At 52.2% G+C, this 19,500-nt stretch overlaps 5 protein-coding genes across 5 annotated transcripts; 2 read left to right on the top strand and 3 right to left on the bottom strand.

Moving 5' to 3' along the window:
* Positions 1-3,521: 3,521 nt before the first annotated feature.
* On the top strand, positions 3,522-4,826 carry J4E87_000711 (uncharacterized protein; the record flags this gene model as incomplete). The annotated part of the gene is made up of 1 exon (XM_049372365.1): positions 3,522-4,826. One exon carries the CDS (start codon positions 3,522-3,524, stop codon positions 4,824-4,826), a length of 1,305 nt encoding a protein of 434 aa, XP_049238499.1.
* Positions 4,827-5,324: 498 nt separating this feature from the next.
* Positions 5,325-6,505, top strand: J4E87_000710 (uncharacterized protein; the record flags this gene model as incomplete). Its single annotated transcript, XM_049372364.1, has 3 exons — positions 5,325-5,813; positions 5,862-5,948; positions 6,011-6,505. 3 exons carry the CDS (start codon positions 5,325-5,327, stop codon positions 6,503-6,505), a joined length of 1,071 nt encoding a protein of 356 aa, XP_049238498.1.
* Positions 6,506-8,055: 1,550 nt separating this feature from the next.
* On the bottom strand, positions 8,056-9,798 carry J4E87_000709 (uncharacterized protein; the record flags this gene model as incomplete). Its single annotated transcript, XM_049372363.1, has 4 exons — positions 8,056-8,601; positions 8,656-8,745; positions 8,800-9,641; positions 9,795-9,798. 4 exons carry the CDS (start codon positions 9,796-9,798, stop codon positions 8,056-8,058), a joined length of 1,482 nt encoding a protein of 493 aa, XP_049238497.1.
* Positions 9,799-10,847: 1,049 nt separating this feature from the next.
* On the bottom strand, positions 10,848-16,452 carry J4E87_000708 (uncharacterized protein; the record flags this gene model as incomplete). The annotated part of the gene is made up of 9 exons (XM_049372362.1): positions 10,848-10,966; positions 11,330-11,683; positions 11,738-12,102; positions 12,216-12,251; positions 12,686-13,158; positions 13,370-14,130; positions 14,200-14,249; positions 14,733-15,166; positions 15,226-16,452. The coding sequence occupies 9 exons, from the start codon at positions 16,450-16,452 to the stop codon at positions 10,848-10,850; spliced, it is 3,819 nt and encodes a 1,272-aa protein (XP_049238496.1).
* A 1,015-nt stretch (positions 16,453-17,467) lies between these two features.
* On the bottom strand, positions 17,468-19,256 carry J4E87_000707 (uncharacterized protein; the record flags this gene model as incomplete). Its single annotated transcript, XM_049372361.1, has 3 exons — positions 17,468-17,882; positions 18,049-18,068; positions 18,663-19,256. The coding sequence occupies 3 exons, from the start codon at positions 19,254-19,256 to the stop codon at positions 17,468-17,470; spliced, it is 1,029 nt and encodes a 342-aa protein (XP_049238495.1).
* Between the last annotated feature and the right edge of the window lie 244 nt (positions 19,257-19,500).

Below are 19,500 nucleotides of genomic sequence, written 5' to 3'. Positions count from 1 at the left end.
CTGATTATAACCCACCACCTGCCAATTCCCCAGAACCCAAATCACGTCGTCTCGGTACTGGCCCCATCGTCGGCATCGCCGTGGGCGCGGTCGCCGCACTGGCACTCCTTGGTGGACTCTTCTTCTTATGGCGTCGTCGCCAAAATCAGCATCACCACGCGCCGATACCGAAGGCTAGCCCGAGTGGAGAGCACGACGCGTTACCTGAGTTTGTGGGAAACCATGGCACGATTTCTCCGCCTACACAGATGGCGAGTTCGAATGGTTTGTTTCATCCACAGCCGGAGGTTAGGTCGCCGAGATTGGAAACAGCGCTCACACCAGGGCGTTGATGGGTTTTCATGGCTTGGATTTATTCTTCGTTTGTTACTATATTGATACCCATACTATTCAGCAAAGAGCGAGGTATTTTGACCACTTGGTCGTTCGAGACCGAGTGAACTTTCCCTCCCTCGTATTCATGATCCTTTGCTATGAGGCTTTTGTTCGGCACCGTCTTGCTGGATCTAGTGACGTGCGGTGTCTGATGCAAAACTCATCTGCATTTGAACCATCTCTGCTTATAGTCAGACAGAGAATATAGCTATACTAATAAAGGCGTTAGCCATAGTTGATACTGCAGACTTCGTCGCAACAGTCGCAAATTGAGCGAGGCTATCTCGTAGTTCGCAAGCAGTTTCGCGATAGGCATGGCGAGCGTTTGTGGCAACACCAAGATGCAGAACAGCACTTCAGCGAATAAGATCAGAGCTATCACAATCATACCGTATTCCCTAGTACCATCTCAATGAGCAGCCGAACGGCTTGGACCAGATCGTAGTCTGAGTCAAAGGCGCACTCTATCTATCTTGATATCCACGACAGCTTCGCGGGTCGGTCATGCCGAGCGTATATTTCCACTGCGCATCCGCAGCTCCGTTTGATCATCCTTTGTGCCAATCATCGTCATATAAATAACATAAGATTCCCGGCAAGGTTGGTTGCCAAGGATCAATCTCTCACCCGCTTTAACGCATGGGCAGATGTGCGGCGCAGCATACGGCGCGGAACTCAAGCAACATTTGCGAATCTCGTCACACCGTTGACCGTCCTCTCATCAGCCGACGGTGTCATGCGCCGCATTATAATATTCCCGTTGCCATGCGTTGCATATGAATGCACGGGTGCCTTCGATCCCCATATGTTCATCGTCGTCTTCTCGTAGCGAAAAATCATCCTCTCTTATCCGCAACATGGCCGACTCGCCCGTTACATCATCGTCATCGTCTTCTGCTAGCGAACAAGCAACATCATCCTCCCTGTCCAGCAACGTAGACACCACTTCCCGCACATCGTCGTCGCCCGTAACAACACCAGACCCCACAGCCCCGTACGGGTCGCTGATCACGCCCTTCGCCGCACCAGCTTACTGTTCCCTTCCCGTTCGAGAGTGTGACACAGAAGGCAGCAGCAGCTGTGCATCGTGGGAAAGAGACCGGACATGCGGATCTGATGGCAAGCCCACTCTAGCAAGTGAATGTTTTCCGCCAGGAACACACTGGCTCGGCCCCTATCTCTCTACCCACTCAAACCTCTTGTATTCACCGGCAAATCAATGTCCAGAAGGATGGGTAGATGTAGCACGGAGGACTTTCAGCACACCTTCTACTTACACTCAAGTCGCATGCTGTCCTTCGTAAGTTCTTCTCATGTACGAACAGCATGACAGGTTCAACTAATTGACCTATCGGTACAGCTTTTACCGTACTAACGCAGGGAACACGAACCTGGCAGTGGAACAGGGTTGCTTCAGCCTTCCCGGCACGGACGTTACCACGCTAGAAGAGGTCGTGTGCGTTGAAGGCAAAGCTCCCGTCACTACTACCACGACTCTATCTGACGAAATATGGCGCAACCTTGTCGACGCCAGGCAAATCCAGTTGATCTTGCCTACACCCGAGTGTTCAACGGCATCGGACGGCTCATCTTCCTGCTCCTTGAATTTCCCTTCGCCGGCGCCAGAAACTACTCCTTCCGACCCCGACTCATCAAGCAAATCGCCACTACCGAAAGGCGCAATCGCTGGCATCGCGGTGGGCTTTGCCATTCTTTTGTTGATGGCCATGTGTGCGCCCGTTTGGCTCCTTCATCGGCGGAAGCAACGACAACATACTGGCACCAGTACAAAGAAGCGGATACCGTTCGATCTATCATCGTTGCCGGAGCTTGTGGGCATAAGAGGGAATGGGGGTTCGAGTGCGGAAATGAGTCTGGGTCACCCGAACGACGTGGTGCCGCAAGGGGGAGGAATCGCATCGGCGTCTGCACTGGTGGCACGATAGTAAGAGTGGTTGTCGGGGTATGTAGATGGTCGTGTCATCGTAGCAGAATGAAGTCGAGAGGTCGCTATAAGGTCTGCTGCACGCCCGGGCGGTGATGACGGACTTCTGTTGGTTAGGCATCCTCTCACGTGATTCACTCACTAGCGTACTCACTAGCGCTTCCTTCTCCCTATATAAACAGGGGCACACTCCTTCGTACATAGAACAATCAATACATTCTACACTCCTCTCTGTTCTACAACTTCGGGCCATGCACGTGATCAGCTCGCTGGGGTTAGCGAGATTGTAGCGCGTTTTGGGACTCGCGTCATTACGTCAGCGGACGCTGGCACACGCGTCGCGTCCTCGAACTTCGGCCACCGAGCTGTCAAACCTCACCCAACAGCCCTCCCCCACCCACATTGTCGCGTCGATGCCCGAATGATGATTCAGCATAGCAATCATGTGAAGCCCATCGGGAGGATACATACCACTATTTAGTGGAGAACAACACTTTGCCCGCCGACATACCGATCGTCAGGGAGACAACTCAATGATTCGATGTCTTCATCGACATTTTCGCCATGCTTTGTACCGAGACAAACGCTTGGATGGCTCGATCACCTTGGACTGATCCTATCAGGCTGCACTACGCTGTCGGTGTGATAGCCTGACAAACGCCCTGCTACCTCTCACAATGAAGACATGCGGCCACAGAGGAGCGGTCAAGCTGTGGCAAACCACCGCATCCTGCTTGTGGGCGTGACGATTTGCTGGTTATGATGGCAATCACTGGGCTCGTTAATATCGAGTTATCGACTCGAAGGCAGCGATTGCCGACCGCGATTTGCAGCTCTCTCGCTATGAATTCACTCAACCCTATCGGGGTCGGCGTAATGAAGCACGCACTCGTGGCAGACGTTGATCGTTCCCTGCATTACTGCCATCTATTGGCTGCAGCCTATGCGTGTAGCCTCGCCTTTCTTCTACCGTATATATACCTTATTGCTCATCGATATATACGAACTCTACCATCCCACCGCCTAGCTCACACACCGACCACCCGGAAGCTTATCACCACTCTGCCTAACGTTCGCTCAACCCCTAGATCGACTACTGAAGCAAGAGTGCAGCACACGATCCTCCTGACTCCGCACCTGCTCCACGTTGTTCAGCCCACTCTCGACTGCAGTATACGAGTCGGACCTGGTGTCTGTCGATATGGATATTTCCAAGTCATGGAGCAAGTGGCAGGGTTTGGTTGCACTAGCTGTTTACTCGGTTACCATCATCGCCCTCGACCGTGTCTACGTAGAAGGCAGCACATGGAAGTCCGCCGTGGCTTGGTGGAAGAGGTATCTAAAGCGCAGACGGGATGATCCTTGGATGAACGCCAACACGAGCAACGAGATCAGCTTCAATATGCTGGCCAAGGCGATACCCGAATCGCCAAACCATGGGTCGGATAAGGGCTATGAGCTACTTTGCAGCTACAGCTTCAAGTCGTACACCGATACCCCTACTATCTACGTTCCTGGCACTCCGCCGATGTTCACGAAGCCACCTGCCCCATTGAAACTGGAGCCGGACACAGGACGCTATTACATCGATCAACATGTAGCCAAGGTACCGCGATTTCAGTTCGAGCCACTCTTCCAGGCTCTTACTGTCATGAAGCCAAGCAAGCGTTTCGACGACGTTGATGTCCTCGTCGCTCGTGGATCAATGACCGCGCTCATTACATACGTCAAGGATGTATCATGCCAGCCGTTCGCATTGACCCTCCACGTCGTTGGCAACACTCTGATTGTGGGGCGACGGCTTCGCTCCGGCATGGCCGGCTCTACAAACGGATCGTACGGGCGGAACTTCGAGGCTGCTTGGACGACGCAACTGGAACCTGATCTTCAAGATGCGGAAGGACATCACCACACACTACAATACGACTTCGGTGGGCTCAATATTGTAGTCAGAGCAGAGACGGACGCATATATGCCTGAAAGTCAGCCTTCCAGAGACGAGATCCGAGAGACGTTAGTACATGCCGCATCACATCCCAAACCCGAAGTTGCAAACACTACCATCCAACACAACAGCCCCGAATCGACCGTTGTCCTCCTGGCAGGAAAGCCAATCCCTCACAGCAGGACAATGGAGCTAAAGAGCAACAACCAGAGCAAGCCCCTCGATCAGATCTGGGTCGGTAGAACTTCGCGATGGTCGCTTGGTACGAATAAGGATGGTGTATTCTCTTCAACCGAGAAGATCTTCACTTCGGAGGAGATGAGGAAAAACTACGACGATGACGGCAAGCGGCAAGCAGCTCTTCGTAAGCTTGTATGGTTGTTTGGACAGTTAAAGACAACGGTAAAGGAGAACACGAGCAACGGTTCTGCCGTGCTTCTCTGCCTGGGAAAGGGCGAAGAGCTGGTGGTACGCCCAATGAAGACCCACCTGCCTGCGCTTCCTGATGCGATTGTGCAGCGTTTCTGGAGCTTGTCTGATCAGGACGAGATGCACGCGTAGGTACATACAGGTATGCATCAATTCTGATGACTGGTATTCCAGGTTGCCCAGCTCTTTCATTGCTCCTCAAAGCTCTATCACAATCATATTGCCTATCAAAGTATATTCTCAATGGCTAGCCCGAACCAAGAGAAGGCCCCACTCCGAGTCAAAATCGTAGCCTGTTCTCTATCATTGCTGCTCCGCTGCTAGGCAGCCGATTGATTCATTTGCTAGAAACCCGTGGTCCGGTCTACTAGCGCTATGATCCCCTCCGCCCCCAGACTTGTCGCGTTGAGGAGCTGCACACCCTCTTACGTGAAATACCCCGAAGAGATGGAGATTTCACTAGGATTCGACAAGCAAATGTGAAAATCTGACGTCAAAGTCGGTTCTAGGGTGCTCGCTTATCTCCTGGAGTGAGGGAGTATTGGCAAACAAAACAAGCCTCTTCTACACGCCCAATCTTTTAATGGTATCAAGCCTCTTCGTCTCTCATCTCCCGTCTCGATCACGGTCATGAGCAGTCCCACCACCCGCCGCCAGCGTGGCACTGCCTCCAAAGCGCCCCGGAAAACACCTAACAACAACCCCGACGTTAACCGCAGGGAGAACCAGCAACGTGCGCGTGCACCTAGCGGCGCTACCCCACGAGTGCACACCCGAAAGCGCTCGAGATCTGGACCGACTTCCGCCTTCGCCGACGAAGACGACGATGACGACTTCGATTCAGAGCACGACGTCAAAGTCAAGAAAGGCCGCACTACCTTCGACGAAAACGGATACTTCAAAGAAGGCAACAAGAGCATGCGTTACTTTGGACCTGGGTTCACGGACCTATACTCGCCGTCCGTATCGCATCAACTCATCCATACCGGATTGTACAACCATATGCCGCCCCGCGATGTACTTCAGAGGCCTTTCCATCCACTGCACAGTATTGTGACCCCCTCACAATTCGATCTATCCGTCTTCACTATCCCGCTGACCGCGTTGGAGATCCTTACGGTATGAGACTCGTTACAGTCTCTCGAGACACTGCTAACTCGCTTCAAGTTCTTTCCCTTACATGCGCAGATTCCCGAAGTACAAGCCCGTTTCGCACAGAGCGGAATCAACCCAAGATTCCAGGCTTGGATCATTGTGAGTCTTCTTCCATGGCTACCCGAACGCGCGTCATTGTGAGCTGACATTTCATCGCGAAGAATCGTCAGCACTTGCTCCAAGGTTTGGACTGTCTCTTCGGTATGGACGCACGCACCTGGGTAAAGGACTGGAAAAAGAGGAAGGGGGTGACAAAGCCTGTCAAAGGAGCTGCACCGCAGCCACCGCAGCCCATCATCCACACGACCGGTCACTACACATTCACACCCGGTGTCAACCGACACACGGGCTTCGACATCACCAAGACACCATACGCGCTTATCGACTGCGCCGAGGGTGTTCATCCGTGCAATTTTCCCCAAGGTCTTGACCGCGGTCCCTTTACCGAAGCCCTCTTCCAAGCGCAGTTCATGAATCGCTCGAACCTTATGCTGGCTGATCTAGATGCGTTCATTGCGTATTGGCTTATCGATCGAAATCTTCAGGCCGGCTACAGCGATGCGGGTTTCTTGAAGAGGTATGTGGCGTTGCATGAGGAGTATCGGGCTATGGTCAGGAAGGATGTAGAGGCTCACGGTTATAGGTGGGAGGACTGAGGCTTGAGCGGCGTGTTGTGGTGAAGTTCAAGTGTGAGGATGGTATACTGGCAGATAAATGGAAAGGAGGCATGTAGACGTCTAGACTGCCTTTCGTAGCTTGTAAGCGAAGCTCTTTCAGCGTTACAGTCATAGACGTGCCAATGGATAAGAGTAAACGTGCGAATTGTTTCAGTCGACGTGAACAAAGGAATCTTGTTGGGAACAGTCGCGGATGTGATATCGTGCGTGATACTGTCTGAGATGAATATTAAATTGCTCAAAGCTACTGTGTCGTGTCTAAACACACGTCTCTATCATCACGTGAACCTCTCGCGCTGTACTTAATGTAATGAACTTTGCTATTTGAGCGAATGTTACATCTGCAAACCGTTCGACTATGTTAGAAATTACTCGTCTCATAGACTAATGTCGCAGCAACACGCACGGAATCATCTACTAAATCATTTGGATGACTACGAGATCTATATTGAATCCCTTCCTTGTCTTCTCATATATCTTATTCCAATGCAACGCTCATGATACCCGACCAGATACTCCTGTAGCATGTCTTCCACTGGCTCGGTCGTCTCTTCTCATGTACTTCAATGATCTGCGCAACAGAGGCACTGAAGTATAGCATCAATCCATCTAATGTTTCGTCACACTAATAATTCTTGATTGAGTGACAGGAAAATCTATGGGTCGTGACTGTAAGAATGCAGGATAATGAAGCTTTCGTGGATTCCCAAAAGCTCACACAATACACTGCCTCTTTCCCCGGATGAGTCCTTGCTCAACACACGAGTGAGCCTTGTTCTTTCGCCACCACATCTGAAGTTCGGTACTTGCGGTCTTTCTGGTCGACTCTTGAATCGGGTGTAGATATATAAATCCATCAATCCTTTGACTCCTTCCTTCTCTCGTCGTGGCTGATGTTGTGTGACGCACTCTGCTAATTGAGGAAGACTGACTCGTATTCCGAAGATAGGATCTGGCCAACTGATTAACTAATGCTAAGTTCGCAATCTCTCCCTTGTATGGCTTACATTAATATTATCGCTAGGATGTGACGTGAGTGATCAGGAAGCGAGGAGCAGTCTTGAAGCATTTTCCAGCCGATCCTTGAGACGAGAGGAAGCTTCTTAATTGGAGCAAAATTGTGACCGGGTGGCTTCACACACAAGACGTGGAGCGATGTTGCAGTTTTGGGCTTAGTTCGCATCCCACCGCAATTTTGTTTTCAACAACAAACATTTCCGACAGCCCTTTTGCCGTTGCTCAAAGATGACGCACCAGGACCCTTGGTCGAGACGCATCGCTGAGGTTCTCGCTGACGTCGATGAATACCCAAGACCGTGTTCCTCATATGGTTGAGTCGTGTCGTGAGACCGCGATGGCGAGGTGGCGGCCTCTTGAGGGGGTTACCGCAGTATCGAAAGTCGGGCGATGGCTTTGAGACCTCTGTGAGACAGGTCTAGGGTCTATCCATAGCACACATCCGTTAGGTGTCGTGAGAAGACATAGCGGTACCCGGAATGACTGGTATGTCTGAAGCTCAGCCTCACTGATCACTGAGCCTGGTCTTGGCTCCCCATCACGACTTTTGCTTTGTCCTTCTTTTGCTGGATGCGATAATCCGCCATTGTCTTGCGATATCGTTTTAATTGTAGCCTGTGACGGCGAAAAGCCTCCTCGTCTGGGTTCTCCATCCCAGGTCCGAAAGCAGGGTTTGTTGTCTGGAAGTAACCACCCGAATCTTCGATGAATTGAACATCGCTGAGCAAGAGATCACCCCACTCATCTAGATTGTCGACGACATACTCAATCAATTGAGTCAGAAGACCCCTGTCTGAACCGGAAGGAAAGTCATCACGGTCGACGCCGTTCGCAAGATCGCGGACGTAGTAGTCGACCAGTCGGTATTCGTTGCCAGGCGGTGTCCAGTTCTCGCAAGAGAAAGATGTAACTGGAGAAGCCGCGATCGCAGGGAGATGCTGATGTTCCTGATCACGAGAGCCAGCCAATTCTTGGATCTCACGACCATGTTTGTTCGTCTGCTGACTGATGGTCGACGGGCCGACACCTTCGACGGCGTCGGTGTTGTAAGCGCGGTTCTTCAAAACATTAGCCTACGAAAGACAAGAGCTGGGAAGGAGGACTGAACTCACAATCAAGTCAGCGATGTTGTTCTGCGTCCAGCCACTTCGAGCGAATCGCTGTGTCCAGTCCGGCCAGAGTGAGCCATGCGCAGGAAACCACTATACAATACATCAGCTGCGGTGTCTTCGATTGAGCGACCGATATATACTCACGATGGCCATCTCCACTATAGTTATAGGTGTCGAGCCCAAGTACCGGATATCAACCTGCTTTGGAGCGCCCATACTGTATACCGGGTGCGGTTTACCATCAACACGGTAGTCTTTCATGTCGATGTTCATCTCCGTGGCGATACGTACGAGACCCTCGGGTGGTATGGTCCCTTGGCCGCCTTGCTTGAACGTAGCTTCGATCATTGGATCAAGCGGGACTGCGACGTGGAAGCCGCCGCCAAGATCGAGAAGATAGGTGCCGTCCGGTAACGCATCAGGAGGGGATGCTAGAATGGCTTGATTGCAGAGGTCTCGGCTCAGCCGTGCGTCTTCTTCGAATGCTGAGTTATAGTCTTCGGAACCAAGAAGCGCCTGTCGATGTATGGTAAGTTGGCCAGGATTCCGGCGCCTCGCGTCGATAAGGTCGGCGACTGTGAAGTCAAAGCCTGAGACGCCGGGGCCGATCGGACTGGTTCTACCTCCAAGGAAGCCCAATGCTCGAGCAAGATTCTTGCCTCCTTGACACTCGCTTGGCGTTCGAAGACGTATCTCTGCGAAGATCCCGCCTTCGGCTTCAACATGCGGTGTTGGTAAGTCATGGCGATTATCTTTACCGGCTCTCAAGCTCGCTGCTGCCAGTGGTTTGGCGAGTTGCGGTGATAGATCGCGGCGCAGTGGACTAGCAGACGGTAAGCGATGGATGTCGCCAGTTCCAAAGTCATAATTAGCGACGGCCTTGACGTTCACACTGGTTGTATGTTGATAAGGCTTGGCCACTCTATTGGCCTTACTGAGCGCTCCCAGCGTAGTCTTCTGGGGTTCTTTCTTGGACGCGATACGGACTTGATGTATAGCAGGTATGCTTCTATATGGAGCATGATATGGCGAATGTCGTATCGTGGGGTGCATGTTGTCTCTAGGCGTACAGAGAGGCTCATGAGGGGCGAAAGCGTACCCGGAAAGGTCACTAGCCGGCGACGTAGTCTCTGGATCACGCATAGACTGCGACAGAAACGACGACACTGGCTGTTCATTTTCCAGTACATGATATATAGCGTCAGGGAACCTTTTATGGCCATGCGCGGACTGGTGCGCTTCATCTACGCCGAGGGTGGCGCCGAAGACGAGCTCGTCTGCGCCGGTGGACCACATCTCGCCGATATAATGGGACTGCGGTGGACGAGAGAGCTCTTGGCTTTCAGAGGCTCGCTCCATGGACGAGTGGCTTTCGTGTCGCGCCCAATTATCGGGGTATTGCTGCGGCGGCATTGGTGGCTCCCTCGGCTGAGATGGCGGTAAGTGCAGCGGAGTGATTTGCGGTGCGCTGATGGTTGCGGCAAAGATCTCGAAGATCGTCGATCAGTTTTGAGAGTATAGTATCTGTAGCAAGGAGGACAAGTCAGTTGATGATGGGCTCAGCGCGCCATGCGAGTCTTACCAGTTGTCTTTGTCAAGGATTGCACTGAGTGGGTATACTAGCGAGCTTGGTGAGATATGGCTGCTGTATGTATGTCGAGTTAAGCAGGCCGCAGAGAAAAGAGAAGTATCGTCAACACAAGAGCTTAAGCAGGGCGCGGGGCAGCGATTGGATGTTGAGGGTAGCGAAAGATCGGGTCGACGAGGGTACAACGTCCGCGTTCGGCTGTTGCGGCCAAGGGGCTGCGCTAGCCTTCATGATGCCTTCACAGCCACCATGTGCTTGCCAATATACGGTCTTTTAAAGAAAATTACAACAGGTCGGGAGATCTGAAAACTCTTGTCGCGATGCGAAGAGACACTTAAAAGACAATAATGCGGCGGGTAGAAGTGGTCTTGACGGGTGGACTCTAAACACCGCAGCTTTGTCGCCATATAATACAAGGCGTCGAGTATGGAATATGCTATGGTCGCTCAGCTCTGATATCATCTTAATGTACTCGATCGTGCTCGGTCTCTAATACATCAGGTTTGCTACCAAACTTCAAGGGACCAATCTTCGGGTCAGATACACTTCGTCTGATTGGTCTAATGTGGTATGTGCTATACAAAGCCGTCCTCAAAACACCCAGCTACAAACAGTGCGCGGCGCTCACCCAGTCGGTGAGTTCTATGCTGGTGTGCCACAGCAAAGACAACCACGTTTCCTTCGCCATCATCCGACTAGAGTCCTCCTTCACAGTGTTCTTCTCTCGAGGCGGTCAAGTGCTCGATGTACTTAGATAGGGGACGACTGTTCATCAAAGAAATCATGTCCACTCCGAGAATTGTCTCCTACAAATTCTAGTTAGATGGGAAGAGGACATGCATTGACATGGACTATTGGCAGTGACCAAAAGCCAAAGAACAGTAATAGAGGGCTGGACAGCCAACATACCAGATAACATGGATACATCCGCCACCGAAGTGGCCCCAGCCTTGTACTCTGGTACAGGTCGTCGAAGCACTTCCTCAGTCTTTGCAGATATGGCCATCCCAGGCGCATGAAATGCTATATCTGGAAGGGGTATGGTCCCCAGAAAGCATGCGTGGCTGAGTCTGAGCAGATTCGTACCTGGCACCGGTGCGCCCTTCCAATCGGGGAGAAGTTGAGGCTGTGCGCTGTGGAACGGATCTGGAGAGAGGAACGTTTGGGCTGAATCCTGCGGAAGAGTGAGCCCCGTAGGTGCAATGTTATTCCGAGGCTTCTGAAGACGAGAAAATGACTTAGATGCGAACTGTCCGTGGCTCCTCTCGTCGAAGCCCAGCTGCGGACGTCTCCGGATTTGTTGATTGAGAGTATCAAAGCCGACGTCTGTGATGTCTCCTGCAAGCGACTGCGGGTATGGGAAGGGCGGTGTAGCGTTTTCGAATTCGTCTATCCTATGCGGATAAGCTATCGCATAGTCAAAGTCGTATGCTGGAAAGGCTAGCGCGTGTATTAGCGATACATTATCACATCTTTTGACTGAAGATAACCTACCGGTGTTGATGCTGGAGCTGATCGTGGCCTGGTTGGTCGTCGCGCGCGGGACTTGAGCGGTGCGCTTCGAAGTGCACTGTGAACGGTTGACGATCGCGGGCTTGCTGGACGCCGTATTCCAGCTCTCGAGGCCGAAGTTCTCTCCCCCAACTCCCAGAGAGTTCGTGTCATCAAAGTAGGTATCGTACTCTCCTGGGCCTGTGAATAGTCCTTGTACATCCAGGTATGTGGTGCTTTCGCTCAGGTGGCGCATATACTCCCCTGGAGGGGCAATTGCGTTCACATAGCAGTCCTCCGACATTGTTGTGCTAGGTATACCGAGCATTGTGCGCTGGAAGAGGTCTAGAGACCCGTCATAGGTGTCTCTGCGCGGCGCTGTGGATCTAGAGTCAGGGCTATGATGAGCTTTACCAACATTGTGCAGGCGCTGCGTAGACTGACGCAATACATGACCTTCAGACAAGGGGTGTCAACTTACGCATCGCTCTTCCGCCGTATAGGGTCTGGCAAAAGTCTGTAAAGTTGGAGAGGAGGCAGAGTTTGAGCCAGATTCTTGCCTCGGGTATCACACAGGCCAGAAAGGGCGCTGGAAGAAACGCACTAGTACGAGAACCAATCTGAAAAGGCTGCGTAGTGAAGCTCCGCATCCAACGAGGTTAGTCTTAGTTCCATTTTGACATCGTCAATGCTTACTGGAATGGGTAGCAATGGGCATATTGTCAGTAAGAGAGACACTGATAAGATAGGCCTTTAGTGGGAAGACATAGAACATGTAATATCGCGCCAAGAACACAGCGTAAGCTGTAGGCACAGCTCTGGATATCTAACATGACCTTTCGCCAGCTATGATCATCAATCAGCCAGGCATAGAAAGACCTATTGGCTGGCTATGTACATCTTCCTGAAGCGTCTTTGCGGTCATGACTTCTTTAGTCTTGGTGAAAATACCGTCCCGCTGCCCACCACTTTCGGACGACATCGTACGTTGGATCATGAACCCGAGTCGCATCGTAAGTCTGCTGCGGAAAGATTCGCTCCAGCGCCTGGAAATCAGTCTGATAGAGACCAAGGGGACTAGGCTGTGGAAGAGGACCATATAGTTTAACCATTTCCTCTTGTACTTGTTCGACGTAACGCTCAAGTTGAGATAGTCGTACGTTATTATGGCCGTGTCGACGAGCGTGCCAGACAGCAAGGGTCAGCACCCCCTGATCAGCTCCTCCAGGCCAGTATACTAGTCCGTCGCCCAGGCTGACAAGGAAGCAGTCGCGAAGATCGCAGAACTCAGTAGTTGAGTTCACACGATCGGTATTGATCGCAGAGAGCGTAAGACCGGCGGCGGCGCAAATGTGACTACGAGCATCTCGTCGATGCTTCTTCATACTGCCGGCGGAATGGGCCCGTAAATCGCCTACACTAAGCTGGCGGGAGTAGAACTTTGAGATTCGTTAGCAAGGTTGTTGAAGACAGAGGCAGTAAGTACTGACGATCAGCTCACGCAGCTTATGAAGATTCCATCCGCTCGCTTCGAAGCGCTTCCAGATAGCCCTCCAACATGAGGCTGCTCGAGGAAAGAACTGCATCCTTCGTCAGTTCATTTTGCGCGCATGGGGGAGGGATTGAGTAGCCTACCGCAGCGATCTCCACAAGAGTCACCTCGATGTTGGGTCCAATCAGTCGGACGTCAACATGGTCCCACAGCGCTACGCTGTTGAAGGAACAGTATGAAGATTCTAAAGCCTTCTCAGGTAGAACCATACGTGGGGTGATGCAAAGCCAGGCAAGTTTACGAGACTCTGGCCACTCGTACCGATGGATACCAGCGGAACCACTGGACCGAACGCCGGACGTTCTAGGTCCTTGCGGTACAACGATCTGGTCCTGGCGTTTAAGTAGAATAGGTGGTGGTGGTGGTTGGTAAGCTTGGAGAGCCTGCGCCGGCTGTTGGGCTTCGAGGTATCGTAGATACCCCGAGAGGCTGTGATACATAGCTTGGTTTACGAGTTCGAGGGTGTTGAGGGCTTCAAATGCTAATCGCACGTCATGCGGAACGCGCACGGTGTATCCGGGCGCGTACCTCAAGAGTTCGACACACTCGGCAACGATGATACCCCTTCCGTTGGCGGAGTCGCTAACCCAGTAATGTAGGCCACTCTGTGTGGGAACCATGGCCCCGATCTGCTCCAGTCGCTCGCTCAAGTCGCAGAAGTCCTTGATGATCAGCTGGACCATGGGTGTATTGAACGCTGCCTCAGCGCGCAGTCCGTTGCGAGTCAGTTCATCTGACGCTTGATAGTCTTGGACTTGAGTAGGGTTATCACCGCCATGACTGACGATGTGACTCAGCGTGTAGCCTGAGCCACCTGAAGGAGACGCCGCACTATTCGCGAGGTCTGTGACGGCCGTAATTAGTACATTGAACCCCAAGCAAGCTAAACGGGGATTCGACTGAGGCAGCTTACCGTTATTCTGATTCATAATGTCGCTTGCTCTTGTTTGGGCGATGTTGGAGCTGTGGTAATGTCAAGAGGGTCTGTCGGTCATATGGTTTTAGTATATAACCCCACCGACACGTGAATAGATACAGCACGTGCACACGCGCTTGGATCCAGCGTTTGTCATTAGCTAGGGTCAGGAGAGTAATTGTATTACTATACGGGATTACGCAGGCAGCAAAGTAAAATGCACCATGAGTTTTACTTGATGTGTCAAATATCGCCATCTGATCATCACTCTCCGCGTCACAGTCTGCCAAAACAGCTCCTGTGTAGCATTTCCATAGCTCTGTATCCAAAGGAAAGGTCAAGGGGAAGAAAACCCAAGCATCCGCGTCCGGTCCGTCATGCGAATGAAGCGTTCCTGAACACTGATGTGGGACACCACAGCAAATGTTGAACAGAAAAGCCATCTCCTGTTCGTACAACTGGGTAGCCACGAAACCGCGTCTCCAATATTTGGTATGGCTTCCTAGATGCCGCCAGAACTTTTACCATACTTGCTCACAAAATGTTTGTGGATCATAGCAAGGAAGGCCGGCGAAGGCGTGTCTTCCAATACCACGTTTGTGTCCGGCTGAATCAGATCCGCAGCGGGAACGGATATGCCGTGCTTCGCTGCATACTGGACGATCTCCGACATCTTGACATCCATGTCATGGGATACATTCCGCACATGCCAAACGCAGTGCGTCATGAGCTGTGCGTTGCGACCAGCGGGGTAATGCACTACTCCGTCCCCCAGATGGTAAAGGAAGTAGTCGTGAAGAGGCCAGGTGCGGGCATCTTTGTCCAGTTTCCCTCTCGGTGACATGTTTGAAGGTACGTTCGTGGTGAAAGTATGCTCTGGTATGTCTTCCGGTCGGTTATCGTGATAGTGGTGGAAGGTCGTCCGGTGGAAGCTCTTACCCGAGCGTAGCTGACGAACATAGGCCTGGTTAAGTAAGCATAAGCTTGTATATGTGACTTATGGAAAGAGATTCAAAAACTCACTATGAGATCAGCGATTGCCTTTGGGGCCCAGGACTTCCGAATGCGATCCCAGAGCTCGTAGTTCACGGTCTGAAATGGAAGAAACTGATCGAGTATCAGTGAGCGCTTTTCAGATCGGAGCAGTAGACTTACAGTGAGAATTTCCTGCGCAGTCGTGACACAGTTGATCAAAGTAGGATCAACCGTTTTTGGTGGAGCCACACCCCTCAGCTCATGACGATGGTGGGAGTTGGCCGCGGGTGGAAGGCTTGCCAATGGTCTACCTTGAATCTCGACAAAGGCACGGATCTGACCACGGGACATTGCAATGCCTGCACATCCCTGACCGGCGATATCTTGTGTGTTTCTGAAGGGGTTACCAGCCATGTAAGCAGCAATGGGGTCCGCTAAGCCAGGCTGGGGGGTTACGCCTGTTGGAGGCATAGCTACCGGGATCACGGGCTGACTTGGAGGTGCTACTACCACTGCCGGTGCGACCGCCATCGCGTTGAGCACCGGCTCTGGCGCAGACGCTATCGGATCATTTGTGGGGATAGCAACTTGAGCGCTCAGAGCTGGCATGAACATGTCTAAGATGCGGTCCAGCTCCTGCGACGAACAAGCTGAAAGTAGACTCTCGGAGGGTAGTGACGAGCGATGCTGAGACTGTGATTCTTCTGCCAGTGCGGAGATCTCGTGGTGGGGTCGCTTACCAGACTCATGCACTTGTCCTTCTGCGTTGTTAACTGCATTAGCTGTGCGAAGTACTTGGACCCCGTTCTCAGTTTCAGAAGCTTTTCGCTTTCTCGGTCGACCCAGGGTATACTCCTCGTTGATCTTTACCCCATTTGACATTGATGCAATCTGCTTATGGTATACTTCTTGAATCTCAGCTGGTGCCATCTGCAGATAGTAGTCAGGCGTTGTAAGGAAGATATCAATCCATGCGTCGTGAAGGCGATCTTTGGATATCATGTATAGTATCAGGTCGTCATCGTCCTGGTTCTGTCCAAGCCGCATCAATAAATCTCTGGAGAACTCAATGACTGCCCTGACTCGCCGGCGATGATATTCGTTGCTCTGCAAAAGCCGGTCCTGCAGCAGATTTCGACGCGTGTAGTGTGCGGGTGTGTACGTCACGGCGGGATTGTTCCAAGGAAGGTCTGCAAGAGAAGGTGGTTGCTCTCGCTGGGCGCTACGGTCGACCTCGTTCGCCATCTGCGACGTGACGCCGCGCGGGGCCGACATGGACGCTACAGGTCGATTTCCATATGGGTGAGACACCATGGCATTGCCTGGGGGGTCTGGAGTGCGTGTCAGTAGAAACAAAAATCGCGATTTGGAAGCTTACTTCGGGCTCCGTTACTCGTCGTAAAACTGTCCGGTGCATCCATGTTACACAAAACTTTGTAAGAAGATGAGAAATGTTTGAGCCGAGGCTGAAAGCGCTATGCAAAAGACAAATGAGTAGAGAGCTTTGTCGACCGGGTTGAGTTGTTCGAGAGTTCGGCGTTCGCATGAGCCCATAGGCCATCTGCTCTTGGTGGGGGGGAGAGGTCGTCCGCGCAACGCCAGAACGCTCTAATCCATTTCGGGAAGTAACTGTGAGTCGCATGCTCGAGCACAAATGACAGGTGGCGAAAATACAGAAACTTGAATGGACACATGACCGTGTCATGGAGCCTACACGAAGGCTTTGTGCTTGCCGGCATAGTGAGGATATACGCGATAGTAAAGAATGTGCGGAGAAAGAAATGGCTTCAAAGTTGCAGTCGGTACGTGATGAATGGACGCAAGCTTGAGACGAGGGTAAGACTTGATATGGGTATTAATCATGGTATCACAGATTCTTGCTCACACTACCATGAGCCGTCGCAAACCTTGATTCCTGATTACCTACTTAGCTTTGATCGCTTGAGCATCGCAGCATAGATCACAACGAGCAATGAGCTCCATGGTCTGATGAAAATTGTTGCGAGTGATGATGGTCGCATGATGGATGAGCGAAGATGAGGTGGTTGCAGCTGTTCGGCCATTTGAGGCTCCTCCCACACTAAACTGATTATGGACAGGGGCATGCTTGGCGGCAAACTTCGCAACCTGGGGATCGGCCGCCCCGCTTCCAACGCCGACAACCTTTTACTGAACGCCCGAAGGCACAACCAACAAAAGACGCCTCCACTAGTACCTGGGTATCGAAACCTATTTGCGCGGCTCTTGCGCCAACGACTCCCCGCTCGTCTGTCTCATCAGCGACTCCAAACTACGGATGGTCGCCGAATTTGTTCCAGTAGTCGGCCTTCATCGCCAAAAGCCTCGCGGGCGACGGCAACTGGTCCTCCACAGCTAGGTTTGTGACGTTCATCTGCTCATTAACCGGTACTGTGATGTTGTACTGCCTTGCGTACGCAGCAGCTTGACTGAGACGAACGTGGCGATCCCCGGTGACCCTTCGAACGTGCTCGATGACACGCGTCAACAATTGCGCTTGACGTCCAGCAGGTGGATGAGCCACACCATCACCCATGTTGTAAAGGAAGAAGTCGTGCAGTATCCTGTTCTCGCCTTTCAAGAGGCTGTCTCTGCTGACGTTGCGAAGGGAGGCGGTGGGAACGAAGTCTGGATGCTCCTCTTGCCACTCTTCAGCGGCTTTGAAATGATACGAGATCTTCGAACGACTACAGATTCCCGCTGTCTGAGTATCATGTGCGTAGTTCTGGTGAGAATGACATTAGCTTAGTCTTCTGTCAAGATCCAAGATTTGAAGCCACACTCACGATGTAGCGGGATATGTCCATGGGTCTCCAATGCCGCATCGCCCGGACACACGTCTCGCGAGTGGACGTGCAGCTGTTTGGAAAGTACTGCCACGTTGTTAGTGATTTGCTAATGTGCTTGAATCACACGGATGTTGCACTTGCCGTAAACATCTCCTCGATCGACGTCTCAAAAGGGCAGCAGCGCATGTCAACGGATGCAGGTGTCCGGAAGTTGGTCATCTCAGTGCCATGTACTGAAAATGCAAGAGAAGGTAGTCGTTGGATGCTTTTACCCTCGATTTCCACAAATGCTCGGATGCGCTCAGCACTCCAGGCGGTGTTATTGTTACCCGGTGGAAGCTCACTTCCTGGTCGGAAACCCGCAGTGGTAATACCCTTTGCTTGAAGCAGCTGATGGAAAACTGGCGGAGCCCCCGGGTTTTGCTCGAAAGCAGCTGCACCGCTGCGTATAGACCGCAAAGGAAACACAGGCACTTGGGCGACAGAGTGCTGACCTTGATGAGGGCCTGTAACTAGAGCCGATGCTGGCTGCATGTTTCCCTGAGACGCCTGTTGTGCGGACTGGGCCGGCGCTAACAGTGGGCGTGCTTGAGGTACATGCTGTGTAGGATGAGCGGACGACAAGCGCTGGGGGGCGACAACGGCCGGGAACGGGAATGACTGGACGGACAAGCCTACCGGAGCCGCAGACGACTGGCGGAGCGCATGAGGACTGGTCTCTGATAGTTGTCCCAGGAGCAGACCTCTCCTCAGCCCGGTTGTGTCTGTAATGTTACGGCGCGCCAAGTTAGGCTGACCATATCCATCTTTGAGCGTAGTCCCGTTTGAAGGGTCTCTGGCGACGTCGGGGTATGGGGTCTTTTCGGCAACTCGCGGGGTCTGTGAGTGGGTCAAGTGCTGAGAATGCGAGCAACGGGGAGCAAGTTGTTCAGATAACTCTCCTGGTAGAAACCAATCATAATTGGTGGACAGACTGGTCTCATCCTGCATGGTCCTCGCGAAGCTCGGCCAAACTCCAAAGTTGTCGACCAGGTCTTCCTCGTAGGCCGACCTTACTCCAGGCGGCGCTAAATCGAGCCATCCCTCGGCGAAGGTGAAGAAGGTTATCCATTCCTCCGCTAGACATCCGCATGGCAGCCAGTAACGGTGGCCGGCAGCCAATTCGACAGCTGTGGGTGTCGAAGAAACATAACTGGAGCTGTACTTCCAGATACTTGCTAAGAGCGGTGCGATGCTCTGGTGGCTCATGCAAAGGTCGTCGGCTTCGATCATGGCTCTCGTGAGTATTGGCTTTATCCTCGAGGTGGGAGTCTCGGCGATGAAGCCAGTCAAGGCGTTTGGGTGGAAAGCCATTGGATCACACTATAATTTTGCCAGCGATGGAACAGCAGTCATGTCTGCCGTGACTGTTAGTCTTTGAGTTCCTGTTTTCGCGAATCGTAGCGCATACAATTCTTGTTGTATCAAGATCCGTCTCTGCGCAGTTCGCCGTTCGTTGGAGGGGTGTTAGTCGCAA

Source organism: Alternaria ethzedia, assembly GCF_023757985.1.
Source record: "Alternaria ethzedia strain BMP 0044 chromosome Unknown scaffold_1, whole genome shotgun sequence".
Classification (NCBI taxonomy): Eukaryota; Fungi; Ascomycota; class Dothideomycetes; order Pleosporales; family Pleosporaceae; genus Alternaria; species Alternaria ethzedia.
The sequence above is the reverse complement of the archived record's forward strand: the minus strand, read 5'-3'. Positions and strand labels throughout refer to the sequence as shown.